This window comes from Eptesicus fuscus, chromosome 20 (genome assembly GCF_027574615.1).
Source record: "Eptesicus fuscus isolate TK198812 chromosome 20, DD_ASM_mEF_20220401, whole genome shotgun sequence".
NCBI lineage: Eukaryota > Metazoa > Chordata > Mammalia > Chiroptera > Vespertilionidae > Eptesicus > Eptesicus fuscus.
In genome coordinates, this window is record NC_072492.1 from 18,308,600 (window position 1) to 18,327,727 (window position 19,128).

Here is a 19,128-nt window from a genome sequence, read left to right on the forward strand (position 1 = left end):
AGTCAGGGCCAGGCAGCCTGGCTCCCTCAGCGCCTGGGAGCTGGGTGGCAGCCCCACCCCCCACCACTGCCGCTGGTTGCCATCTGCAGGGGTGATCGGCGGGGCTATCAGGCTCCCGCTCACATCCACCTTGGCCTGGCGCCGCCCACTCACCTGCTCCACAATCCTGCTGTGGTCCCGCTCTTGTTGGGGCCTATCAGGGCCAGCAGTACCTCCACTGCCACCTGTTGCCTGTGCCGCCTCACCAATGCCCACCATGTTCCGCGCCACCCCTGGTGGTCAGAGCACGTCATAGCAAGCGGTCAAACTCCCTGTCGAACAATTTGCATATTAGACTTTTATTATATAGGATTCCCAATAATAATGCCACCCATGGCATGCTTACTATGTGCCAGGTACTTTACGTGTATTCTCTCATGTAATATTTCTAAAACGCAGGGAGGCAGATATTGTCATCCTTCTGTATAGATGTGGACAGACTATAGAGACAAGGTTCAGAGAGGTTTAAGAAACAAATGGTAAGGATAGTACTTAAACCCAAGATCATATAGGAATAGTCTAGTCCCGTAAGGAAAAGACTAGGCAAGTTGTCAGGGTCACAGCTGAAGAGGCTAGAGTTCAAGGTGAGGCCCCAGTCCCAGTGAAAAGAAAGGGTGATTTCAGCAGGGCTGGGATTAGAATGGGATGGCATGAGGTGCCCAGGTTACATTTAAGCAGGCACTTACTCTCAGGTTCCTGCATCTGAGAGTGAGTGCCTCCTGAGTGGCCCACTGGGCACTTCATGTGTTTTACCTAATCAGGGCCCTAAATTCCAGAATCTGTATATGGGTGAGTTTAGGGTTACTAATGTAATGCCAGGCTTAATCTGGACAATCCAGCAATCCAGCACTGGGCGCCGGGGAGGTTAGAGGAGGACTTAAATTGAGTTAGTTGAAAACTGACATCAGATCCTTCGTTACATGAGTTAGAAGCCATCCACTTTTTGAAAAAGCCTAGTTCAATATGAATAAATGTTTTCATGGAAGTGGATTTTATAATTGCATTTTTCTTAAGATTGTCCAAGTTTGAACACTTTCCATGCCTGCAGGTATAAACCTGAAATTTTATGCATTAAAGTTGTCAGAGCTTGATGGGAATATATTTCAACACATGTCTGAACTTCCACCTGAGTCACTGCGCATTGGCTTCCCAACTGTAGTGTAAAGGAAACCCTATGGCGCCATAAACGAAACAAGTATTTCCTAGTCCTTCGGGATAATCTAAGCACACAAAGACACCACACCAGCCTTAGGACACCAACATTTTGCATCTAATTGACAGATAGGAGGTTAATCGTACCTTCCTTTTGAGCTGTTCCAGTTACTCCAGACTGTTCTCTGCATTCCTATAGCTTATTTGGCTCACTCATTTGGCACCTAAACTTGTGCCTCCTTGCATTGGTACTGAACTCTTTCACGTGTCTCCTTCTCCAGCAGGAGAGTTATAAGCCTCCACGAGGAAGCTTATCTACTATAATACAGTGAGCAAGTGGATGAATAGATTTCCCCTTTTAGGCTGACACGTGCATTTTTAAATTTATTGGAATAGCTACTTGGGAAGAATTCCAGCCCATGACACTAGTGATAAGAGTAATCATTCTTTCCCAGATTTAAAAACGTTGTTCCTACTTATAGCTGACAGATCTAATCAGCAGATCCATAAGTTTGTTCACACATTTAGCAAACATCAGAAGGCTTATTCTGTGCCAGACATTGTGTTATTAGCAGAATTAGCATAACCAGTAATGCTCATATTCAAGATAAATAAACTCTGGCATGTTAAGACTGAGAGGTTTAGTTTTGTTTGTTTTTTAGTATCACCTTATGGTAACTTGGTTTTCTTGTTTTTCCACCCCATTAAAAAAAAGGGGGGGTAGTTATGTATTCCACCCTCCTTACTGAAAAAGCCACATGATGCATTTATCTCATGGTCCATCCAGCTCCACGGGTTGTACAGCCAGTCCCTAGACAGAACATGGGTTGTGGTGTTGTGAAAAGTAATATCCAGGGCTACATCTGAGTGCAGAGGAGGATTAGTTTCACTTGGTTTGTGCTCTCCTCCAGGGTCAGAACCCTTACTGGAACTTGAACTGGAAGCAATTGAGAACATTTGGGTAAATTAGGTGAATCACTGCCACGCCTGTAACTCAAGAGTGTGCCAGCCATGAAGCATGCCCCTGGGGCCATGAAGGGACTGGCCTTCAGCCACAGGGGTCCAGTCTCTAAATTGAAAATTCTCCCCCAGCATTCTGTGACCAGCTGTCATTTCAATTACCATTTTGAACTTTGCTGCTTCCACTGAATTCTACCTTTTAGGGAAAAAATGTTACTTTGCCTCATGGTACCTTGTGCATTGTCTTATACATGGTAAATGTTTGCCGAATGAATTAAAGAGGCTTACTGTTAACAATGAATATTGTTTGAGTACACTGGGATTGCCCCCCTCCCTGCACATTGATGATAGATGTATACAAGTTCACAAGGTGGGGTGGGTTGCACAGCAAGAAAATGGAAGGGCAGGACAGGAAACTTGGAAACATTTCGAACCCAGCTTTTTAAGTGTACTCACCATTGTGCTTTCCTCTTTCCTCAACCCCCCAAACTAGGAAACATGGATCTAAATGCCTTGTGCACTGCAAAATGGGGGTGAGTCGCTCAGCCTCCACTGTGATTGCCTATGCAATGAAGGAATACGGCTGGAATCTGGACCGAGCCTATGACTATGTGAAGGAAAGACGAACAGTGACTAAGCCCAACCCCAGCTTCATGAGACAACTGGAAGAGTACCAGGGCATCTTGCTGGCAAGGTGGGTCCTTGAGTGTGACTGTCTCAGCTTTTCCATCCTTACGCTCCCTAGGGAAAGGTGAGATGGCCTTCTCTGCAGCTAGTTCTCGGCCTAACATGGACGTGTCACGTGTTCAAAAATTGTATCCCTAGCCAGTTGTTTACAAAATAAATATAAGCATTTGAGATTAGCATGGAAGATTAGGCATTTAATCAAAACTAACATTATTTTTCGCCCTGTAATTTATTTTTTTTAATTTCTTTATTGATTAAGGTATCACATATTTGTCCTCATCCCCCCATTCCCATCCCACACCCCTCCCCATCGCCCTGTAATTTAAACTAAAGAGTAGAAAATACTATTCCCTTATTTCAGTTCTCACCTGGGTGTAGATTCTAACAAACACTGCTCAATATCTTTTTTTCCCTCTTTTTATTGAATTTATTGGGGCTGACACTAACAAAATCACATAGGTTTCAGTGCACAATTCCATAACACATCATCTGTGTATTGTAGTGTGTGTTCACCACCCTACGTGTCTCCTTCCATCACCATTTATCTGCCTATATCCTCCTCCACCTCCCACTTCTCAACAACTTCTAATGCCAGATATGCTGTCTTATCAAAATGGATACTGATTGCTCCCAAGGTAATTCTAGGCATAGCTGAAATTCTTAGAAATTGTTTGGCCCATTTGTTAAAAAAAAGAAAAAAAAAGAAAGAAAAGAAAAGTGCCTGCTGCTACTTTGAACTTTTTTTTTTTTTTTTCAGTGCTTGGTTTCACTGAGCCCACTCCAGTAATTTTGGTCATGTGACAAAATCAGCAGAATTGGGATAAATATATATTGGGGTGAAAAGATGCATCCCAGAAATAGTTCTCTTGGTTTTATATATAAATACATATTTTTTAATTGATTTCAGAGAGGAAGAAGAGAGAGAGAGAGAGAGAGAGAGAGAGAGAGAGAGAGAGAGACCATCAGTGATGAGAATCATTGATCGGCTGCCTCCTTCATGCCCCCTACTGAGGATGGAGCCTGCCACCGGAGCATGTGCCCGACGTGGAATCGAACCATGACCTCCTGGTTCCTAGGTTGATGCCCAACCACTGAGCCACTCCGGCAGGACCTATTGGTGTGTTTTCTTAATCATCACCTGAGGATGTGCTTTTCATTGATTCTAGAGATAGAGGAAGGGAGAGTGAGAGAGAGATTATTAATCACTGTATTATTTTCCATACAAATAACTGTAAGTCTATGTATGCCCCATCCTGTATATGCTTTGTAAAAATGCAAAAAAAAATTACAAAGGGAAAATTATTTATAAACTCAATACCTACAGAGACAGTTGACATTATCTTACCTTTCGACTGTAACAACATATACTGAGCACTTACACTGCACTTAACCATCACTTGTTCCTTTTTCCCCCAGGTTTATCTTCTGTAATAATAAAAGCACAATATGCTAATTAGACTGGATGTCCTTCTGGACAGAGCCGGGGCTGCAAATCGTCCAGGGCTGCGAGGGCCGAGCCCCTTGCACAAATTTCATGCACCGGGCCTCTAGTTGAGATATAATTGACATATAGTATTATGTAAATTTAGGCTGTACAATGTGTTGATTTGATATATTTATACATTGCAAACAGCTTACCACCATAGCATTAGCTAACATCTCCATCCCTTTACACATTTCTTTTTTGTGGTAAAAATATTTAAGATCTCTCTTAGCAACATTCAAGTATATAATGAAGTATTAGCTGTTATCACCATGCTGTATATTAGATTCCCCAGAACTTGGCAATCTTATAACTGGAAGTTTGTACCCTTTGGCCAGTATCTACCCATGTCTCCCAACCCCTACACCTGGTAGCCAGCACTCTACTGTCTGTTTCTCTGAGTTCAGCTTTTTTAGATTCCACAAATAGGTGACACCATACAGTATTTGTCTTTCTCTGTCCCCAGTACTAGGTCTTGAACATCTTCTTGTATCAATCAGAACTAGCTGTTCCATCAGTAAGTTGGTCATTGGTTATAAAATGAGTAATTTGTTTCACTGCATTATTTATTACCCCTTTGGTGATGAAAGCCACCTTCAGCTGCTCTTGGGGAAATGATTCAGGTATTAAGCTGGATTTAATGATCAGCTTCCAGAGATGCCACATGTTGAAGTTCTGTGGAGTGCTAGATTTTGCTTCGTTGTTTCCACGTAGGCGTGTTCTCGGTGGTTTTGTTAGGGTGCAGGCACAGCTGCCTAGGAGCATTGGGGGCTAGTGCCAGAGTTTAACTCCAGTAAGTCTCATGACTCGGTCTTGACTCTTGAATCTGGGCTCTGTTTCCCCTGAACAAAATATTAAATAGCCTTCCAGCCTATCCAGGCAGAGGGACCACCCTCCCACCCCCAGACTATTGTGAAAGTGTGGTCACAGCACAGCATTATGGTTTCCACTAAAAACCCCTCCCATTTACTCAGTACTTGGCATGATTTCATCTGAGCTATTCTCTTAGGAGGCTGGGAGGCTATGAAAGTCTCCTCCACTTACAAAGAATTTATAGGTCTTTGGGGCCAGATATTGATGACATTTTTAGATTAGATCAGAAGGTAGAACACAGCAGTTCTTTTTGGCACAAGAAAGAGGCATCTGAGGGTTGGTTGAGATATAAATATTATATATTCCCAGACACATGACGGATGTTAGGCAGTGTCCTCACGTGACCCACTGAGAGGAAGGATACTATGTGTCCTGCCAATTTCAGTATTTATTCTGGAATCCCAGGCTACTGCAAGCTGTTAGGTTGGTGTGTGTGTTTTTAGCATATGTGGTTTTCTTAGGTGTTAAAGAAATTTCAAGAAAATCTTAAATGAGGGTAAGAAGGGCAGCATAGCCATAGCCAGTTTGGCTCAGTGGATAGAGCATCATCGGCCTGCAGACTGAACGGTTTCAGGTTCAAATTTGGTCAAGAGCACATGCTCAGGTTGTGGGCTCGATCCCCAGTAGGAGGCGTGCAGGAAGCAGCTGAACAATGATTCTCTCTCATCATGGATGTTTCTATCTCTCTTTCTCCCTTTCTTTCTGAAATCAATAAAAATATTAAAAAAAAAAAAAAAACAGCGTAAACCACCACACGAATCACCCTGCCTCTTTCCTTTCGGACCCCTACCTTCCTGGGCTTGATTGATGGAGGGAAGGGCAAACCCTGGGAATGAGAAAAGCACAGAATTTGATCAGTTTTCTTGTTTTAAATATTTTTTGATAATTTTGAGAGAGAGAGATAGAAATATTGATGCGAGAGAAACGTGGATACTCTGCCTCCTGCATGCCCCCTACAGGGGATTGAGTGAGCAGCCACACCTGCTGAGTAGTATATCTGATTTTCATTTCTGGTTTGCCCCTTTGCTGTCCCTCTGAGAAGTTACTACACAGTTCTGATCCTCACCTGACCCCATCTGTAAAATAAAAATCAAGAGACCTTTCTCACAGGGTTATTGTAAATTAAAATATGTATAAATGTACATTATGTACTTTTAAGGGTTATTCAGATGTGATTCTCCTCATCTCCTTCCTCTGAAAAACACATATATGCATATGCCATTTATTTCTCCTTCTTTGACGTGAATATATGCCATTTATTACCTCTTTGCTCCAACCACTGCCTCCCACCACCCACAGACAGACCAACTCCATTAGAAACAGAAATGGGAAGTGGTACTGGAATTTCCTGTCCTGTGATGTCTCCTGGATTTTAATAACTAGAATCCAGTGCAGGAGAGAGCACTCAGGCTGCCTTCAGCTGCAAGTAATAGAACACATCCATCAATCGAGATCTCAACAAGAAATGCATACTCAGATTAAGATTTTTTGATGAGGGTTTTATAGAGGGACTATAGACAAAGATGTGGAATCAAGCATAGCTGTTTGGTAATAGCTCTGAGGTCCAAAGAGGAAGGGAGCAGTTACTAGAACCTAGAAGGAGACTTCTACAGAGTAAGGCACCTCAGAGAAGAGCAATCACCTTCAATTAAGAATATAGCCAACCTCTGCCCTAACCGTTTGGCTCAGTAGATAGAGTGTCGGCCTGCGGACTCAAGGGTCCCAGGTTCGATTCTGGTCAAGGGCATGTACCTTGGTTGCGGGCACATCCCCAGTAGGGGGTGTGCAGGAGGCAGCTGATCGGTATTTCTCTCTCATTGATGTTTCTAACTCTCTGTTCCTCTCCCTTCCTCTCTGTAAAAAATCAATAAAATATATTTAAAAAAATAAAAAAGAATATAGCCAACCTCCCTGGCTGGTTTGGCTCAGTGGATAGAGGGTTGGCCTGTGGACCAAAGGGACTCGGGTTCAATTCTGGTCGGGGACCTTTGCCCAGGTTGTGGGCTCAGTCCCCAGTGGAGGGTGTGCAGGAGGCAGCCAATCGGTGATTCTCTCTCATCATTGATGTTTCTATCTCTCTCCCTTCCTCTCTGAAATCAATGAAAATATATTTTTAAAAGAAAAAAAAAGGAAAAGCAATTCAATGTTACAAAAGAATATTACCTTTAAAAGAAAAAAAGAATATAGCCAACCTGGAGTAACCCTGCAGAAGGAAACTAGGGAAATAAATGGTCTGCCTTCACTCTCCTGCCTCCAGTCTCCTGCTGAGTGTGTCCATTAGCCCCACCCTGTGGAAGTCAGAAGGCAAAGGGGCCTGTTGATGTAGTCCAAAGATCCTCCTTGGGGGCAGAGTAGGGTGGAAAAGCTGAAGAGTGAATCTGCAGGAGCAAACAAAAGATATTTGGCCCAACACCAAGCTATAGGTATTTTTAAAAGTTGGACCATGTGCCATCACTTGTAACAAGAAGCACGGAACTAGACTGTGTAATGGCTCAGTGATGTCATCAGGGACTTGGGTACTCTTCATCTTTCTTCTCTGCCTTCCTTGGTTAATGGTTTGGTCCTTGAACTTGTCTCCTCAGGATTGCCATATGTCTGCCACATTTCTAGGCATCTACATGTAAATTCCACAGCATCTGGTTGAATGGGCATTTCAATTTTGGGGGGAGACCTTTCCCAGAACCTCCCCAATAGACTTCTCCACAGGACTGATTGGCCAGGACTGGGTCATATGGTTAAAACTAACCACTGGCCAGGAAAATAGAATGTCCTTGGCTGGCTAAAACAAATTCACATTCATGCTCTGGTGCTAGGGAAGTGCTGCATTCCCTGAACCCAGGGGGCATTGAATACCCCAACCAAATCAGGCTTCTACCAGTGCGGGGAAAAGAGTGGGAGTGCCTGCTGGGTGAGCAGCCATTAGGGTCTGCAATCTATGACATATCGTCAGAAATGGCACTTGCAGGCTACCTCCTAAGCTAACTGCCAAGTGAATTGGGCCCAGCAGATTCTTGCCCAACCCTGAAGTGCTGCTCCAGGAACTGCTTGCTTAGAAAAGCGAAGAAGCCCCAGACTCCTGTGATTGTCTGGAGCTCTGACTAGCTTTGCAGCTTAGGTAACCAGGAGAGGACAATCCTTAGAAAAATCCCACTCATTCTGTTTGCAAAGAAATTCCATTTCCTACCCAGCGACTTAAGTCTTGTGTTCGTATCTTCTCCCAGAAAGCATGTGGTGGTTTCCCAGAGAGACAGAGCCTTGACCCTCGCATTCTCTAGCCACGTGGTTGTCCAGGGTGGCACTGGGTACTTAATTTGAGGTGGCAGACTCTTTATGAGTCTTTTAGCTTGGTACTTTTACCTCTTGGTTGGTAGAAGAGAAGTTTAGCAAAGTGATTTATGAATTGGTTGCAGTCTCTTAATCAGAATGTGAGACTGTGGGCCAAACAGTAATAGCCCCTCTGAAATACAAGGGATTTTTTGCCTATTTCAGTGTGTCTTTAAGAGTCTGGAGAAGGCTAACATTTAATATTCTCCCTTAGACCTAAGGGATATCATAAAGGCACTGATATTATTCATATCTAATTTCATTTTTTATAGTCGGGGAATGAGGCAGGAGGAGGGTGTGTGTGTGTGTGTGTGTGTGTGTGTGTGTGTGTGTGTGTGTGGAAATCCTCCATTGAACAGCCAGCAGCCCTGTTTGTTATTCTCGACTCTGATCATGCAGGTATCTGGCAGATTTATGTTCCATTAGACAAGTTCGGATTTCAGGCTTTTGCAAGCTGACCATGTGTCTGTGATATTAGGTTCCAGTGTATAAGGCAAGGAAGAAAAACTGGGTGGTGGCCAGGGAGAGTTTGTGCCACATGTCCTCATAGATGTCAGTTTTGATTCTTTGAACACCGCTGTCTCCAGGGCCAGAGGCGGTAGAGTTGTCTGTTACCCTGGCTTTGCTGGTGGAGACTTTGAAGTCTAGTTAGCTGGTGCACAGTGGTGAGCCAGCAGGAGGGAACCCGAGAATAAGAGGATGTGGTCCTGGTCAGGTGACAGCCAATCACAATCAGCGTTTAAAGGATTTTCTTTTTCTTTTTACAGATTTTCTTAATAGCGTTTCAGAAAAATAATCTTAAAGCACAGCACACAGAAAATGCTCAATTGAAGCTTTTTCTTTCTTCTCCTTTCTACAGGCTGCCTAATGCCCTAAGAAGTAACCATAAATGGTCTGATTTTACTATAACTGATATTCTATTTTTAGCAATATTTTCCTCTATATAACTTTCTCCAATAGAATTAGTGCTTTTCCAAACATATAACAATATGGAAGAAAGCAAGTCAAGACAAGAAAATGGGATATGATGTGCATCCTGTCATTTAGATTTCCTTCTTATCCATTTACTAAAAGGCCAAATTCTTACCCAGGTCAGAGGCCACTCAAGGTGGAAGAGAACTGGAGTTGGTTGCATCATCCAGACCACAAACCAGCTCTGAAGTTCTTTTTTGGCAACTTGTTTACTTGCTACCTACCTGGAATCAGGTGGGGATGTCAGCTGAATTTAAATATTAACAGCTTAAAATAATAAATATGATCTAATGCCTTCCATCTATTCCAACTAGTGAAAGAGCATTAAAATAAACTGGCTTGGGGAAAAGCTTCACTGGAAAACAGTTTGGTGTTTCTAAGTAAAACCTGATTTATACATGCCCTGAGACCCACCTTTTTGCTCCTATATATAAAACACCTTTGAGAAACCAAAGTGTGCGCCAGGCACAGGAATGGCCATGGCAAAATTGTTTGTAATAGCCAGAACTGCTCATCAACAGGATGGGTAAATAAATTTCACTCTGAAATTACAGTTACACACATCAATGACTCTTAAAAACAGAGAGTTAGGCAACAAAACACTTGTAGAATACATACAGTATTTCCTTTATATAAACTTCAAAACATGCCAACCTGAGCAGTATATTATTAAGAACAAAACGTGGTGACTCTAAAAGAAAAGTGAAAGGCAATGATAAACACAAAATTCAGGATGGAGGTTAATAACCCCTGAGGGGGTGGGGATGGAGGGAAGGGATCAGGAAGGGCCCATGGAGCAGCAGTGCTTCAAAGGCCCTGGCAGTGAGTATCTTGACCGTATCAGAGAGCTGCCTACCACTCTCCATGCAGGTCCTATTGCAAAAATGAAAAAGGCGGCAGAATCAGACCTATCTTCAGATTTGTTTGTTTTCTTTCTCCTTTACAAGTAGGTGTCAGTGTAATTCCAGAGCCCTGACCCAATATTTTCTGGTGATTATCCCCTCCAGGAAGAGAAAGAAATCCTGCTGGGCCAATGATGCCAGCCAGTTCCTCTGCCACATGCACTGTGTGTGCCTATTAGCGTAACTTCAGTATCTCACTCCCTCCTGATGGTTCAGGATTTGCAGGCAGCTTTAAAAATCATACTTCGAGGGTTCTTGGGGTCATGAAAACATCCCATTTGCCTGTTGACTGACAGGATGTTCTTTTACATTATAGAAGGGTGAGGGAAGCACATTGGCATTGGTTGATCACAGTGTTTAGGCCTCACCTATCCAACCAGTCAGCTTGCCCCTCCACATAGCCACTCACTCGTTTGGGATGTGTGATATGTTGTCTCCTCCTAGGGGTGGCTGAGTGCTTGCAACTTGAAAAGAGTGAAAACCCTACCTTAGACCCAACTAGTTGATTATAGCTCGCCTTCATAAACAGATTGACCTACTCAGAAAAGCATCCTTTTGCTGTGCAGGCCTGAGTCAGAAAGATCCCCACCCAAGCAGCAGACAGGCACGGGGAGCGGAGAGCAGGTGCAGACTTGAGAACAAACAGGGGTTCACATTAGTGCAGGCACATGACTCAGCAGAGATTTACAGGCCTCTGAGGCAGGCGTGGCCCTGAGCCCAGGATAAGTTGTTTTGGGCCGTTGCCCATTTTACCCTGTGGTTAGGTCACTCTTCATCAACTTGTAAGTCATGGAAACCATCCCTCATAAACCGTTTAGTGACCTATTCCCTGGGCAGGCGATCCTGACCAGCCACGGGGCCACCTTTCTCTTTTTGGCTAGAGCTTTGAGAACTGTGCTTCTTTGTTCAAGAGTGTGGTTTGGAATGAAATATCTTTCCCACGTCAGTCCTTCCCTCCATAAAACACACCAAAGGATGGATGGATGTGTGTGGTCTTCCTTTGGCCCATCTGCTTTTCCAGGTGTCGCCTTAGCCTGATGGTTTTTATCCAAAGATCCTAATGAAAGGGGCTGTGCTTTCTGCTAATTCTCTTCCATTCTGTTACCAACCTTTTTTGCCAGGTTTACTAGCCTCATCTTTGTTTTCTAATTCAAGAAAGATTGCCACCCTCCTCACACTTTCATGTCAGTGATTAATCCTGTATCAGCTCTTCACCCCAGTTATGAGGATTTGTAATGAGCTTCCATAAACTGTTTCACCTTGTATTACTCAAGTGCTGTTTTGTTTTAGATTTGTGGTTTTTTCTGGTCATTAATGAATGTTAAACATGCTCATTATTTTAGAATTTCAAAAATTATAGAAATACAGAGTATAGAAAGCAAAGCCCTCCCCAAAAGTATTTTTGCCTTCCCTTGAAAGAACTGTAACCAGTTTGGAGATATTCCTCCAGATATTTTCCTATACTGATTTTAACATGGGAACTGACCATTACAACTGTGTTCAGCACGCTTTTTCGCTTAATAGTATACTTTGGACATCATTTCACTAAAATACCTGACTTTTTTTTTTACCAGCCTCATAGCATAGAGGTATATGGACTGTAATTTAAATAAATCTTTTTTTTCTTTTAGGAGTCTAATGTTTTAGTACCACATTGTTACAGTGAGCATCCTTTTAATATATCTCTATGCACTTATAGTAGTAATACTCCAAGAAAAATTCTTGAAGGAAAAATTGCTGGTTAAAGAGTTAAGTTTTGAGAGCTATTACCAGAGTTCACTCTTCAAAATTCACATTCCTCCCAATAGTAGTATATGAGAGGGCTTGCTTGGCCATACTATCAATAACACTAGCTGCTAGCAATCATGTTAGCTCTTGTCAGTCTAATAGGTTAAAAAATCAGATCTCATATTTATTTGTTTTTGTTGTTTTTGCTTTGCTTTTGTTTTTTGCTGTTAGTTAAATTGAGCAAATGTTTATTGCCTACTTCCATTGGGCATTAACAAAGCATTTTGCAGGTTACGATGTAAGTTCATCTGGGAGCGGTTTCCTGGGAGGTTGCTGATGGTTTTCACAGACCAGACTAAAGTGTTTCTTATGTGTGTGTCCTCCACAGCAAACAGCGGCATAACAAGCTCTGGAGATCTCATTCCGATAGCGACCTCTCAGACCACCACGAACCCATCTGCAAGCCAGGGCTAGAACTCAACAAGAAGGAGATCACCACCTCAGCAGACCAGATTGCCGAAGTGAAGACCACGGAAGGTCACCCATCCATACCTCCTGTCTTTGTGGAACATGTTGTCCCACAAGATGAAACTCAGAAAGGCCTGTGTACCAAAGAGAGAGTGATCTGCTTGGAGTTTACTTCTAGGGAATTTCATGCCGGACAGATTGAAGATGAATTAAACCTAAATGACATCAATGGATGTACGTCAGGGTGTTGTCTCAATGAATCAAAATTCCCTCTTGACAACTGCCATGCATCCAAAGCCTTAATCCAACCTGGACAGGCCCCAGAAATGCCCAACAAGTTCTCAGACTTCACAGTGGAAGATTTGGAGACAGATGCACTGAAAGCAGACATGAACGTCCACTTACTGCCAATGGAAGAATTGACATCTCGCCTGAAGGACCTCCCCATGTCCCCTGATCCTGAGTCACCAAGCCCCCAACCCAGTTGCCAGGCTGAAGTCTCAGATTTCAGTACAGATCGCATTGATTTTTTTAGTGCCCTGGAGAAGTTTGTAGAGCTTTCTCAAGAAACGCGGTCACGATCTTTTTCCCACTCAAGGATGGAGGAACTGGGTGGAGGAAGGAGTGAAAGCTGTCGACTGTCAGTGGTAGAAGTAGCCCCTTCTGAAGTGACAGCTGAGGACCAGAGAAGCAGCTCCTTGAGTAACACTCCCCATGCATCCGAAGAATCTTCAATAGATGAGGAACAGTCAAAGGTAAAAGCTCTTTATAGTTCTCCACCTAAGACATTCTCTTCTAAGACAAAACATCTGAGACTCTGCTATGTTCACTTTCTTTTTAATGTGGCTAGATTTAGGAAGGCAGTATGGGAAAGTCTGGCTGAGACTTTCCTTAAAATCAGGGTTTAAATTTTTTTTTTTAATCAGTTGCTTTTTGAAGAATTTATCTTTTCAGGTTTTTGGTGTCATTGGAAGTCATTTCTGAGAGGGGATGAGGGAAGAAGGGATTAACAAAATAAAAAATTTCTTGGCTGAACAAAGAGCGGTCCCCTCCCTGGACCTCTGCAAGTTCAGATCAAATCTTGCCAGTAATGAAGTGCCAGGGACTCATATGCTGCCTGAGTGAGACTTGTGTCTCTCTGAAAAGATGGGTTTGTTTGGAAAAAATTCTTTCTGTCTCAGAAAATTCTAAGACTAGACATGTGTAAATAGTTGTTGGAGTAGCACCTAAATCCCATGCTGAGTTCTTGCTATTAATAATGTTTCTGAATTGTTCCTCGACTCAGACCCTGTGGTATTCAGGAGTTGAGGATGGTTTGTGGAAGTGATTTGAGAGCAGACAGAATTCCAAGATTCTTCTCAGTGGCATATGAGCTCTTGGGAACCATTGCAGACCAGGGAAAGAATTACTGTATGTCACTCTTTGTAAGGCTCACACTTATTCTCATTTTGACACTTCTGAAATTGGGGTGCATTTTAATCAATACAATACAGTAGATGGAAAATAAATGGTGACAAATTTACTCTGACATACCAAACCTCACTTAATGAATTCAGTGGAGCTGACATCTCCTGATGTTTATCTACTTATGGTTACCACCTTGTCCATTATTCAGCTGTTCTCTCTCTTTTTAACCACACGAGGGTAGTTTTTGTCTTCTCCTCTTCCCAAAGGCTGTCCCTCTGTTTTGAGTCTACTAGGAAATCTGAATGCTTGCACTCTCCTTTGGACCAATGGGTGTAGCAGCTCTGACAGAAATAGCTTTTTTGTAAAGTCCCTGGTCATATGAGCATTCCCTCCACAGCCCATGTACACACCGGCCCGCTGTGGCTTCTCTCCCGGGCTTGGCAAGTTTGCCTCCGCCTGATGTCCCAGCAGATTTCTCCCAAAGGCATAACTGACCTTGTTAGTTTGTACTAGCTCTGACTCTCTTTTGAAGGGGAAAGACCAGAACAGTTGCTAGGGAAATATTGTACTTTGAAGGCTTATAAAAATGTTAAAGTAGATTGATGGTAATAATGATGTCACTTTAAGAAGTATCCAGGGACCATTTCCAGATTTTTTAATTTTTTTTTTTTTTTTTTTTTTTTTTTTTTACAAAAGGACTTGATTTTGCATTGGCCAGTTTTCTTTGGCCTTGTTCTAAATGCAACTGGAAATTCATAACTGGTAGAACAATAAAATGTCAGCGAGTCACGGTTTCTAAGTTTTCTCAGGCATGTGGCTGCATAAGCCAAGTAAACATTTCCCGGGAGGAGCCATGTGAAACTTAGGAATTGTGTGATCAGATACATAGTGCCCTCCTGCGCTGGGCTGCTGCTGCTAGAAGTGGGAGGACGTGGATGAAAACTGGCAACGCAGAAGAGAGAAGAGCAGTGAGTCTCCAAATCAGACATCAGATGATAGCCTCAACCTTGCCTTGTCTAACACTGGGCATATTTAAGGTGGGCACTGAGCCCTTGAATGGAACTCTTCCCCTCGAACTAGGTTAGGCTCTGACCGGAAGCTGATATAGGCCAGAGAGGAAAGATTTCATTTCCCCAGCCTGACCTAAGTTCTGAAGGCTCGTGGTCTTAGGAAAATTAGAAGCCTCCAACACTCTTTGCTGTTCATTTTTGGAGCAAGATATTAGATTGGCATCCTGTTTGAGCAAACAGAACAGAAAGTTCGGTAGACAGTGATACAACCTGTAACTAATTTGGTATCTCTGCCTTTGATTAATCTGTTTTTCTCTTGTACAACGAAACAGATGGTCAGAGTACAGTTCTCGGCAGAGGACAGTCCCAGGCACTCCACAATTTGTGTCCTCATAGCCAGAAGGTTCTCCTGGATCCAAGGATTAGTAATCAGAAAATCTGGCATTTTCCATTAGACTACAATTCGCCATAACCATCTCACTATGTTTTCTTCTTAGGCAATTTCAGAACTGGTCAGCCCAGACATTTTCATGCAATCTCACTCAGAAAACGCAATTTCAGTCAAAGAAATTGTAACTGAGATTGAATCTATCAGTCAAGGAATTGGACAGATTCAACTAAAAGGAGACATTTTATCCAACCCATGCCATACACCAAAGAAGAACACCATCCATGAGATGCCCCTTGAGAGGGCCCAGGCCCCGGAGAACAAACCTGGAAATCTGGAGCCGAATGAGGGTTCCTGCTCAGCCCAGCCTGAACTAGCCAAAGACTCAGGGAAGTGGGACCCCGAAGGCTGCCTAACTCTACCCTCATCCACCACAGACTTGGAAGAAGAGGAACCAGCTGAGGGGGAACAAGAGCTCAGGGGCCCAGGCATACACCCAGGTGCCAAGTGGTACCCTGGGTCTGTAAGACGAGCCACCTTGGAATTTGAGGAGCGCTTGCGGCAGGAGCAAGAGCACCATGGTGCTACTCCTGCTTGTACCTCATTGTCCACTCGCAAGAACTCCAAGAATGATTCCTCTGTGGCAGACCTCGCACCGAAAGGGAGGAGTGATGAAGCCAGCCTAGAACATCCGTTTGTCCCCAGGGAACCAGAGATGAGCAAGAGCAAAGGGAAATCCAGTGGGTCTGAGGCCGCCTCCCTACTGCATTGTGAGCAAGAAGTCATTGTTCCAGCACCCAGGCCGCTGGATTTCCGCCCCTTGCAGGCTCCTCAGGAGTGCCCGGAGTCAGAGACTAGAACAGAACAGCAAAGAGTCCTGAAGGAGCAGAGGACTGTGGTTTCATGCCAGGAATCTGAAACACAGGCAGTCCCTTTTCCCAAGAAGATAGAAATCATTGAGTATACCCACGCAGTTACATCCCCCAATCTCACTGGGCCAGGGGGTGAGGTAGCCACCAGTGAAAGGAGTGGGGAGCAAGGACTGAGGAAAATGAAAGTGGAGAAGTCCATCACTGTGCTCTGTGCACTAGATGAAAATCTGAACAGGACGCTGGGCCCCGACCAGGTTTCCCTCTACCCCAAAGTGCTACCTCTGCCGCCCCCTTCCTCTCCTGAGCACAGCAGGCCCACCGACCCGACCTCCACCCTGAGCAGCCCTGAAGACGGGGGCAGCAGCCCGGCCACAGCCCTGGACACAGCAGCCCCTTTTGTCAGTCACACCACCCACTTACCATCTGCCAGCTTGGATTATCTGCATCCCCAGACCATGGTTCACCTGGAAGGCTTCACAGAGCAAAGCAGCACCACAGACAGTGAGCTCTGTGCAGAGCCGGGGCGCTGGGAAGGAAGTCAGGAGGGCCCCCTGTCCAGCGGCAATGAAGTGTCATCTAAGGGCTCCCAGTTAACGAGTGAAGACTTAAGTTTAATTCGCAAATTTAGTGACAGCATTGGGAAGTTACAAGAAAAACTGGACCCATCACCTGTAGCCTGTAGACTCCCTCATAGCTCTAGTAGTGACAATATAAAGGATCTTAGCCACAGCTCCCGTGTGGTGAAGGCGCACGCTAAAGAAATGGAGTCCCAAGCGATTTGCCAGATAGGGCTCACCAAACCATCCCACATGAGGCGTTCAGCTTCCCTCACCAAGTTAGGTTACCTGGACCTGTGTAAAGACTGCTTACTGGAGAGGGAGCCCGTCTCCTCTGAGTCCCTTCATCTCAAACTTCTTCAGCCCTTCATCAGAACAGACTCAGGCATGCATGCCATGGAGGCCCAGGAGCCCCCCGGAAACTCAGATGCCCCCCAGAACCCGGAGCCCACCAAGTATTTTATAGAGCAACTTAAAACAGCAGAGTGTATCGCGCAGAGCAGGCCGGTGGAGAGGCCCCTGGTGCAGTATGCCAAAGAGTTCGGTTGCAGTCAGCAGTGTTTGCTCCCCAAGGCAGGCCCTGAATTGACTAGTTCTGAAGGAGGCCTGCCTTTGCTGCAGACCCAGGGGCTGCCGCGTGCAGGCCCCGCTCCAGGGCTGGCTTTGGCTCCCCGTCAGCAGCACCACAGAACTCACCCCCTTAGGAGACTGAAAAAAGCAAGTGATAAAAAACGGACAACCAACCCTTTCTATAATACCATGTGATTCTGAGCCGCCACACGTGACTTTCTAAAAGCAATGTTTGTAAAAGGGGCAGGTGTAATATGTAAGGAACATGCACTTTATTGGTTAATTTTATAACATTTTGGTCATTTTACTGTTCCTGGCACATGCAGAGTGTGGGGTGCTCTCCCTCTGTGTATGTGTGAGAGAGAGATGGATTTGGACGGCGAGACCATTTTATCATTTTTATTTTTAGAAAATTCAAACCTCAAAATATACTCATTTTCAAAGAACACCTTTATCAAAGGCAAATTGCTGTTTTTCAATCAACTGCCACCTTCTCCTCATTTTGCCCTCTGAGAAAAGGCATGCATGCTTGATTGAGGATGGAAGCAGATGGGGAGGGTGGGGGTGAAGCCGGAAATTGAAAATGCTGCCCCTGGGCCAGTGTGACGAGGGTTTGTTCTCCAGGCCTGATGCTTCAGGGGGGCTGAAGGGCAGCGGAACGTCAGGGGACATCAGCATGCTCTCTCAGCCGGGTGCCCGGCCCCAGCCCTTTGGCGTTTCTGAAGTGGGCAGGTTCTGCGGTTTTCCAAGGCGGTCTTGCAGAACCCATTCTTCTGGTGTTCCAGAGTGGATCGTTACAGAAAGGCATCATCATGGCTGGCTTTATAAACTTGTTAGTAAATCAGTTTTTTTATTAAATTAAAAGTCAACCCCAAATGAAATCCAAGAGGTCCTCTGTTGAGAAAAGCATAAGAAGGAGGTGAAATGGGAAACAGACACAATAGGGACAAGTTTGAAAAATAGCAATTGAAAGTCAACGTGTTCTTGTAAAATGAATACATATATAGGGTTTTAACCCTTCCATTACTTGAATAATTCTGTGGGCCTCTGCGTTTAATGGCCATATTTTTTCCAGTTTATTTTCCTCCCTCATGCTGTTTCTCCCCGTGCTGCCTGTTGTTGTTGTTTTATTATTTCATAGATGACATTTGAATTGTTACATTACTTTTGTATAACCTCAATTGAATGCAAAGTTTTCTTTTTGATATTATCGCTGTTAACACTTGACATAAGTTTTCCCCCCCTTTTCCTGGAAGATTTGTCATTTCTCTAGTTTTTACACAGTATTTATGTACATAATGTCACATTCTTACAGTGTTTTATTGTTGATGTCAGAGGGTCTTTTTGATTTATTTTTTTTTAAGGAGTTATACTGCAACTGGAAAAAGACAACAGAAATAAAACTGATGGGTGTTGTAGGAATCTGTAGAGTATATTGACAGTTGTTTTATTGTTTAAATGGAGACTCGGAATTGCCAGCTCCTGCCAAATTATGCATTAGTAACTTCCTCCTCAGAGAAACCCCTAAAGGTTCCCTTTAGATCACAGTTTGACTGATGGCTGCGTCCTCAACTGAAATCCCAGAAAGCTGTTTGCCTTCACTGACCCACAGCCAGGGAGTGTATGGGAGTGCTAACTGCTTCCCAAGGTGGAAGCTCCTCATGGATCAGGCTGAGAGAGGCTGCAGGGTGGCGTCAGCCAAGGGCAGGCGTCCTTACAGATTCCATTTAGGATGC

The 19,128-nt window shown here is 44.0% G+C and overlaps 1 protein-coding gene across 3 annotated transcripts in view; it reads left to right on the forward strand.

Annotated features, from left to right (window-relative positions):
- Positions 1–18,814, forward strand: part of SSH2 (slingshot protein phosphatase 2) — a 221,629-nt gene extending 202,815 nt beyond the window's left edge. For all 3 annotated transcript variants that reach the window (XM_008147847.2, XM_008147849.2, XM_054708959.1), the window contains 3 exons: positions 2,645–2,845; positions 12,509–13,343; positions 15,503–18,814. In XM_008147847.2, the coding sequence (XP_008146069.2) occupies positions 2,645–2,845; positions 12,509–13,343; positions 15,503–17,587 (3,121 nt within the window). In that variant the 3' untranslated portion in view covers positions 17,588–18,814. The remainder of the gene's footprint in view (positions 1–2,644; positions 2,846–12,508; positions 13,344–15,502) is intronic.
- Positions 18,815–19,128: the final 314 nt, after the last annotated feature.